This window comes from Onychostoma macrolepis, chromosome 05 (assembly GCF_012432095.1).
Source record: "Onychostoma macrolepis isolate SWU-2019 chromosome 05, ASM1243209v1, whole genome shotgun sequence".
In the NCBI taxonomy this organism is placed as follows: Eukaryota; Metazoa; Chordata; class Actinopteri; order Cypriniformes; family Cyprinidae; genus Onychostoma; species Onychostoma macrolepis.
In genome coordinates, this window is record NC_081159.1 from 14,085,968 (window position 1) to 14,095,475 (window position 9,508).

Sequence of the window (9,508 nt, forward strand, 5' to 3'; positions counted from 1 at the left end):
GATCGACCTTTTCTAAAGGGAGTAAACAGAATGGCACCAAGCTTGGAGATGTGATTCTGCCTCCGTGGGCAAAAGGAGACCCGAGAGAGTTCATCAGGGTTCACAGAGAGGTAACTGACATCAAAATACGTCATCCCCTGATAAAGCCAGCAGTCAGAAAGAGGCTCTCTGTGTTATTGTTTCAACCTCAGAAATGTCAGAGAATAACTCAAGGCCACTTTCAGAAACAGGTTCATAACCTTTAAGGACTGTGTGTGTTTTTTTCAGGCTTTGGAGTGTGACTATGTCAGCGCCCATCTGCATGAATGGATCGACCTGATCTTTGGTTACAAGCAGCAGGGTCCTCCAGCGGTGGAAGCGGTCAATGTCTTCCACCATCTCTTCTATGAGGGCCAGGTGGACATTTACAACATTAATGACCCACTTAAAGAAACAGCTACCATTGGATTTATCAACAACTTTGGCCAGATCCCAAAACAGGTTTGCAGTTTCATTATTGAAAATGTCATGAACTATGTCAGTGGTTACCTGTGCGTACTTGAGGAAAACTGACTTTATATTTCTACTAAAAATCACTAACTGGTTAAAAGTCATTAAAAAGAAAGTTGGTTCTGAAAAACTCATCTCTAGCTTCATTTGTTTGCAGATGCCTTTTTTTTTTTTTTTTTGTAATTTTGTATTTAATGCAATGAAATTGTGTTACCTAGGTGTCCAAATACCTTTTGGCACCACTCTGCAGTGCTGTACATCCTGGTGTGTGTTTTGCTTCGTATCCAGTTTAACCTCTGTGTTTCTTCTCTTTTAGCTTTTCAAGAAGCCCCATCCTCCAAAGCGAGTGCGCAGTAAGTCAAACGGAGAGGTACCTGGTGTACCTGTTACACTCAGCTCCAGCTTAGACAAAATCTTCTTCCATCATCTGGACAACTTGCGGCCGTCTCTCACCCCTGTCAAAGGTACAGTGGCATTACATGCTCTTGTTATGATCACAGAGCTCAATCAAAGTCAGATCAACAATTTATTCATGTATGGTTTTATTTGTTAAAACTTGTTTGTTCAGGAATAATTTTTGTAAAATATTGCCAGCGTCTCTGGCCATACAGTGGAGCGCATTTTAATGAGCTCAGTGTGTGGCGTGTGTTTTACAGAGCTGAAGGAGCCAGTGGGTCAGATAGTGTGCACTGACAAGGGCATTCTGGCTGCTGAGCAGAACAAGGTGTTGGTTCCTCCTGCCTGGAATAAAACCTTCGCCTGGGGCTACGCAGACCTCAGCTGCCGCCTCTCCAACTACGAGTCTGACAAGGTCATTTGCAACATACAAGTTCTTCTGTTTGCTCATGTTTTCAGCAGCTGCTGTGAACGGCTGTCAGATCCTGAAATGCATTTAGGAAAAGAGCATCTGCAAAACTTTGCATGTTTATAACTACACTGCAGTTGAAAAGTTTGGGTTCTGTAATAGTTTGATGTTTTTTGAAAGAATTCCCTAATATTCACCAAGGCGGCATTTATTTGATTAAGAAAACAGTAAAATATTGTGAAATAGTATTAGATTTTAAAATAACTGTTTTCTATTTAATACATATTTTAAAGTGTAACTTATGGCTGTGATGGCAAAACTGAATTTTTAGCAGCCATTACTCCAGTCTGCTGTGTCAAAGTGGAAAATATTCATATCCTTCAGTAAACATTCTATGTTGATTTGGTGCTTAAGAATTTTTTTTTATTATTGTCATAAATATGTTGAAAACTGGTGTTGTGGAAACCTTGAAATGTTATTTTCACCTTCCTTTTGAGCTAATTAAGACAGCAAAATTTAAGCTTGAGTGTTTGATTTGTTCTGTGTATTTCGTTTTCCGTATCAGTTGTCTGATGTTCATATGTTGTGTTTGTCTCCGTCTCCTAGGCGGTTGTAGTATATGAATGCCTGTCTGAGTGGGGGCAGATCCTGTGTGCTATCTGCCCCAATCCCAAACTGGTCATTACTGGAGGATTAAGCACTGCTATCTGTGTGTGGGAGACCGGGACTTCCAAAGAGAAAGCCAAGAGCCTCACACTCAAACAGGTTTGTTTTATATTTGTTTAAATGCTTTTTAAAACTAAGTTTTCCTTTAGACTTGTTTGCTACACCTGTTTGTTCTTTATAAATGAATTTTATTTAATTGTAATGTTTTATGCATTGATTAATGTATATGTTCATGTTTCCAGGCTCTTCTGGGCCACACAGATGCAGTTACATGTCTCACAGCGTCATCAGCTTACCACATCATCGTGAGTGGCTCTCGGGACCGTACGTGCATCATTTGGGACCTGAATAAGCTGTCTTTCGTCACCCAGCTTAGGGGCCATCGGGCTCCCGTCTCAGCGCTCTGCATCAACGAGCTTACTGTGAGTCAACAATAATGAATTACCTGAATTACCTGAGTGACAAGTGTTGTGTTTAAACTGCATTCAAGTTTCCTTTTAGCCATCTAATAAGGACTCTTTGCATTGTATGGTCTTTGCATTTGTATGCCTTATTAGGGTAATAAAATAATTTATTAATAAATTATCATTTTAATATTGAAAATGTAAAATATGTATACATATAAAAATAAATATTATTGTTATTGTTGTATTACTATTATTATTATTTGTATTATTACTCACAGAAAACTGTGGAAACTTTCTTAGCGTTTTTTTGGTGTATTGTGGCAGTAACAAATATATTTTATATTCTTATGAAAATATATTTATTATTATTATTATTATGCAGAAGTAAAATGTTTGCCAACTCATCAAACTTTTTTAGTATGAAGTTAATTTGATCTGTTCATCAAGCTCTTTGGAAACAGTAGTACACTTTACTGTTTAAAAATGTGCTTGCCTTTGAAAAATTCCTGAAAAGGAATTAATTTCTACTTAAGTGAGACCATTACTACTTTAGAAAAGAAAGCGCCTCCTGATAATAAATCGTAATAAACCCCCTCCTCGTAATAAATTGATGCCTCAGAATAAAACCGAAGTGTGCTATGAATTGGATAAGACCCTGTTTGTCTGTATGTAGGGTGATATAGTGTCCTGTGCTGGCACCTACATCCATGTGTGGAGTATCAATGGAAGCCCCATCGCCAGCGCCAACACTTTCACCGGCCGCAGCCAACAAATCCTCTGCTGCTGCATCTCAGAGATGAATGAGTGGGACACACAGAATGTTATCGTTACGGGACACTCCGACGGTGTTGTCAGGGTAATGGTCTTCTCCTTAATTTACTTTCTTTCTTTTCACTCTGTCTTTTAAAGTGTCAACAGACAACGGTTCTTGACAAATGGCTTTATCTTGTAGTTCTGGAGAATTGAGTTCCTCCAAGTCCCAGAAACCCCTGCTCCAGAGCCTGTAGAGCCCCCCGATGTGCCAGACTGCTGTGGAGAGATAGGTAAAACATCCCTCCATTGCAAAGTCTTTTGTGCTTTAATATTGGAAAGATAAGAAAATATTAATTAAACTAACTAATGAATAACATTTTGATTTTAAATAACATTTTAGCCTGCACTCTGCATTACAATTTTATTTTTTTTGGACTTTTAGATGATCTTTTCAGATTAAATAACCTCAAGTCTTGTTCTTTCAGAGGGTCGTGATGCTGCAGAGGATGACAGCAGTGAGTCTGAAGGAGAGGAAACCAGCCTCAGTCAGGACGCTAAACCTCGGACCTCAAACAGCCAGCCCATCAGCACGGTCCATAGACCCAAACCTCGCACTGGAGCCTCCTGGTCGGTGGACAGCAGCTCTGACGACTCCCGCCGCTGGTCGGACACACTCAGTATTGACGAGAAGGACGGCTTTGTTTTTGTAAACTACTCAGAGGGCCAGATTAAACCGGGAATTCCCTCGCAGCCACATTTACAGCCGCATTCAGCACCCCCGCATGGCCCAGTACCACAGCCTCTTCAGCCCAGCACTATGGAGGCTCGGTCGTACAACAAGCTCAAACCAGGTGCAGTAGATTAAAACAAGTAGTGAGATTTAGCGTTTTTTTCGATATTTGTATGTAATTCTATTTTAGTTGATTTACTGATTTAATTAAATTTTTAAATTGTTTTATTCTTATTTTAAACAATTTTAAATATAACCTCATGGGCAGAACATATAGTGAATCGGGACCTTTCCAGATTCTGTCCCCCTCTCTCTTCTACTTTGCTTCCTGTCAGATTCTGTGCTGTTCTGTCTCAGTTAAAAGCAAAATTGCCAAAATAAATCTATAAAAAACTAATTTCATTAAATTAATTGATTAAAATTGCAAAGATGATATGAAAGTGTTAAGATATTAAATAAGCTAAATAATAAATAACATTTTGATTAAATTTGATGCATTTACTAATTTAATTTATCATTTAACTGATTTCCTTCTAATTTAATACATTTTCATTACAAATGATATCATCGGAATCACAGTTTACATGAAAAGTTAGGATTTAAACCAAAGCGAGAACATTAAATCCTTGATTTGAATTTTATCAAAATGTACTGTATTTCTAATTCATAGATTTCAGAAGTGTGGCTTTTAAGTTTTGCATTTGCATTGTCAAGTGCTGTTCTCTTGTGTTTTTGCTTTAATGTGAGCAACTGGCATGTACTTCACCGTTAGCTTTGTCTCTTAAACAGGCTACAGATGGGAGAGACAGCTGGTGTTCCGGAGCAAACTCACCATGCACACAGCGTTTGACCGCAAGGACAACGTTCATCCTGCAGAAATCACCTCGCTTGCCATTTCAAAGTAGGTTCTCTGTGTTTGTGGTGGAATGAGGAGAAAAGAGAAGCTGGTTTCTAATGTGGTTTAACATTAATATGCCATCTCAAATAAATTGTCTTTAAAAGAGACCGTTGATAACAAGCTGTTCTTGTGTACTCAGAGACCACAGTAAGATCCTGGTAGGCGACAGCCGTGGCCGTGTGTTTAGCTGGTCTGTCAGTGATCAGCCCGGACGCTCTACCGCAGATCACTGGGTGAAGGATGAGCAGGTGGACAGCTGCTCTGGATGCACTGTGCGTTTCTCCCTCACTGAAAGGCGCCATCACTGCAGAAACTGTGGCCAGGTCTTCTGCCAGAAGTAAGACAGATTTGCAATAATATTTATAATATGTGAACTAAATAGCTTTTAAGTGTTATTTGTTTTTTATTTATTTTTAATTCCAATTGGAAAATGTCTGCAACTATTTTTTGTTTCTTTTTTTTTGTACTGTTTTGGTTTTTAGTTCTCTTGTTTTTGTTTTCTGTTTTTTGTTTCTGTTTTTTTTTTTTTTTTCTAAACCAATTTTTTGTTTTGTGGTTTTTGATGATTTTTTAAATTTTATTTGTTTTAGTAATCTGTGTTGCATAATCTTTAAATTACTTTTTTATGTTTCTGGTTTATTTTTTAAACTAATTGGATAAAGACCACTGCCACTTTTGTTTTTGTTTTGTTTTTTTGTTTTTTCTTTGCGTTTTATAAATTTTGTGCTGTGTAATCTTTAGAATCTCTTGAAAGGGTTTCAAAATGTGTTGTTTGTTCCCCCAGGTGTAGTCGCTTCCAGTCAGAGATCAAGCGGCTGAAAATCTCCTCTCCTGTGCGTGTGTGTCAGAACTGTTACTACAACCTGCAGCATGAGCGGGGTTCTGAAGAAAGCCCGAGAAACTAGTTCACCCTCACCCCACATCACATGCCCAAAGCCCAAAATCCCAACCACCCTCAAAAAAAAAAAAACATTTCACTGCTCCCCGTGCAAAATCTCATTGGTAAAGCACTGACGTAGACCAAAATGGGATCACTAATGCTCATAATTTCATACACTGCGGAAATGCAACCATTCAAAAGAGACGATTGTTAGTTTACTTTTCCATTCATGCATTTTCTTTTGCAGTATGCTCCGTCATCTCATTGGTATCATCCACTAAGTCTGCATTACGTTTAGAAAAAGCAATGCGTATAAAACGCTTCCTGATGAAACGAGATGACACTTGTTTATATTGTAAATACTTACAATGGCATTTTTAACTAGAAACAGTGAAACAAAAAGTCATTATTAAGAGATAAAAGAAATCAAAACACAACACATTGCTTGTAATATAGTATTACAGTATGTTAAAAATCACTCTTGGCTTTAAAAGAACAAAACTGCGAGTGTGTGTGTAGTCGATGTCACAAGTCACAGCCTCCCAGCGGGAATAATATTGGGGACTATGAATGTTGATAAATGTTTGTGGGTTGACATTACTAGCTTGTCTAGTTATGCAAATGCTTAATTATGTTTATTTTACATGTTCTGTTGTGTTGCCCACAGTATCAGCCAGTTGCCATAGATCAATTTTTCCATTTAAAATTTGTTGCCAACCTGCCTTGATATGCAACTATTATCTTATTTTAACAGGTCAATGAAAGTATGTAAATGTTGAATTTAGTTTAAAGACCACTTTAAATTATTTTTTTAAATGACAGGATTCATTCAACCTTTAAATGATTCCACCACAATTGTTATGTGACAGAAGACAGAAATGTTTCTAACCAGTTGAAAGACTGTAATATCCGACATGCTTCTAAAGTGTCAGAGTTCCTGCTTATTTCATATTGGATATTTCGCATCTGTAAATTTTGTATTAGTGTGGGACTTCTCTGACTAATTCTTCATGAATTAGACAACTTAAATGTTACTCTCTGACACTAGCTTAAAAATGATGGTTTTGTTTTTAGTAAAAACATGCATTTATTCTTATTCTTAAAATCTCACCATTTTAACCATTTGCGATGTTGCACCAGTGTACATGTCTTTAGATTAGGAAAGCAATAGTTACTGATGTTTTCGCTCCACACACATTTCACGAAAGACTGTGGCTTGAATGTTATCATGTGTAAAGAAAAAGGGATTTAATGATTTTAATGGACTGGAAGCCTAGTTTCTCCTTACCTTAGACAAAACTATGAAAGAGAAAGATTTATTTTTTTTGTTCTTTTTGATACTGTGGGCAATACCCTATCAAAAGTGCTGCTTTGATTAATAGAGAGAATTTCTTTTTCTTTCTTTAAATGGTCTGACACTTGCAACTTTAAAAAGATGAAACATTTGTTACCATTGCAGTTGTTTTATTCACTGTTGTATGATTTCCGTACAGCCTAATATGCACTCCTTATAATTGAATTATTCTATATTAATGTACTGTAATTCAGCGTGCAATCATAACAACATAAAGCTGTTGGGATTTTGCTGTCGACAAGCAGCTCAAAGATCAAATGGCTATATCAATCTGAAATTATTTTTGCACCTTGACATGTAGAAAAGACAAAGAAATGGAGTAATCACTGTTTTATCAGATGCATTTTTATGTTGTGGGGTATTATTTTGAAAGGGTGCATTTCTTTACAGTAAGATGAACTGTACAAAGTATTTATGCAATTATTTTGTTTTCTTTTTTATGATTTTTCAGCAAGTTTGGTTACTTGTTGCATGTCTAACACAGCTGACTTTCTGTGTCAGTGTATTGTATATGTTTTGGCATTATGTTTTATTTGTTTTCTCTTTCTTTAGCTAATTTTTTTTTTTATGGCATTATCTAACGACTCGATCCTGAAGGTTTTGTGTACAGCTTTAGGTGGAGTGTCCCACGACTCTTTGGTTGACTTTTTGTACTCTAATGTATGGATGTTGAGGACTGATCCCAGAACTGATGAAATACACACGGATTGTCCCTGTTTGGTGGTCTTGTGATAGACTGCATTACTACAGTATCTAGTGTGCAAAACTGTGGTAGCTGAATGTTCATTGTATATTTGTGTTGAAAAACAATTACATGAACCCCTCCCCCATTAATAACCCCTATACTGTACCTGTTATTATGACGCAATAGTTATGGTACTCATACTTTTTAATTTAATTTCAATTAAATACTTGCTGTTTATCACCAACAGTGTCCTCAGATGAGTTCTTTCCATCATTTATTGCAGTGTAGTGCAAAAAATATAATCTAGAAGTCTAGGAACTTGGTTATAGGAGATCTTTGGAAAATATATAAAACTAGGACGCATATGATTTCATACTTTTGAAATTGACTGAATTGCATCAAAGCAGTTGAATGCATTGTGTTTAATCAATGCTTAAAACAGACAGCGTTAATTGTGCTGGAAACTAACATGTTTGTCCTGATCACTTAAGAACAGCTACAACAGCCCAGTATTAAGTCTCTGATGAAAGCACTGAGGGTGTTTGATGACTGGTTTCTAGGAACACTGCTGAACACTCATTTGTCTGAGAATCAATCCTTTCTAGTGGAACATGAATCCTTCAGACTTCTTGCAACATGGATGGTTAAATTTGGTGTCCAGTAAATCACTCGCCATCTTGGGAAAGCAAGTTACAGACAGTGTTGCAATCTGAGTGACATGCTAGAACCACACATTTGTTTGCTAGCAATTTATATCCTTTAATAATACAAAGTTAACAAACATGCTTAGGACACAGAAATTACAAAATGATTTGTGTAAATATGAACTGGAATATAATAAAGTATCATGACGAAGTTAGTGTTAAAAAATAATAATAGTAACATAATTACTAACCTAAGCAAAATTATTGTCTAGAGACACATTATCTTCTGCCACTGCTTTAGCATATAGGCCTATTATTCTGTTTCTGTATTATTCTTATGACACACTCGGCAGATATACAGAAAGGAAAATTTGGTTGTCACTATATACTGAATTTAGTTTTCATGCTTGGGATAGTTCACCCAAAAATAAAGATTCTGTCATCATTTACTCATCCTTCACTTGTTCCAAACCTTTCATTTGTTGAACACAGAAGAAGATATTTTGAAGAATGGTGGTAACCAAACAGTTGAATTCCATAGTATTTTTTTCTTCTTCTTTTCTTATCATACTGTGGCCAATGTTTGGTCACCACCATTAAATTAATGAAATTATATATATACACCTTTCGCTTTAAATACACAATATTGTTCAACAATTAGCTAACAAAAGGGTTAAAGGGATAGTTCATCCCCAAAATGAAATGTCTCGTCATTATTTAGTCACCTTCACGTTGTTTCAAGCCTGCATGCATGAGCAACACACTTTTTTGAGTGTTAGTCAGTATGACAATGTCGGTCAGCATTCACTTTTTCCCCATATGAGGGGGGAAAAAAGCAATGAGAGTAAAAGGTGGCTCATGTTAAACAAAAGAAGAAAAAAAGTTATTCAGCTTTGGAATAACATGAGTAAGTAATGACGGAAATTTCATTTTTGGGTGAACTATCCCTTCAAAGGAGAATCAGTTTAATACTGTGTATGCTACCAGGACAATGTCTTTCCACAACTAAAAACGGTTGGATGTGACTTCACAATATATTAATAAATTCAGTTTATCGTCATGATGACTTAACAAGAAGAAACCATCACATTTGGCCTGTCGTGGGAGTTTGAGGAGTGAAATGCTCTGAGCTCCAGCCGCAGAGTGGAGCAGCGTTTCCTCTTTATGTTGAGTCACTGGATGGGTGAGAGAGAGAGA

At 36.7% G+C, this 9,508-nt stretch overlaps 1 protein-coding gene across 1 annotated transcript in view; it reads left to right on the forward strand.

Annotated features, from left to right (window-relative positions):
* The window catches only part of wdfy3 (WD repeat and FYVE domain containing 3), a 78,786-nt gene extending 70,875 nt beyond the window's left edge, over positions 1–7,911 (forward strand). The window contains 12 exon segments of the mRNA XM_058775444.1: positions 19–110; positions 268–480; positions 806–953; positions 1,146–1,300; positions 1,901–2,059; positions 2,203–2,382; positions 3,041–3,223; positions 3,320–3,410; positions 3,606–3,971; positions 4,640–4,751; positions 4,888–5,085; positions 5,533–7,911. Of these exon segments, the coding sequence (XP_058631427.1) occupies positions 19–110; positions 268–480; positions 806–953; positions 1,146–1,300; positions 1,901–2,059; positions 2,203–2,382; positions 3,041–3,223; positions 3,320–3,410; positions 3,606–3,971; positions 4,640–4,751; positions 4,888–5,085; positions 5,533–5,653 (2,018 nt within the window). The 3' untranslated portion in view covers positions 5,654–7,911.
* The last annotated feature ends 1,597 nt before the right edge of the window (positions 7,912–9,508 follow it).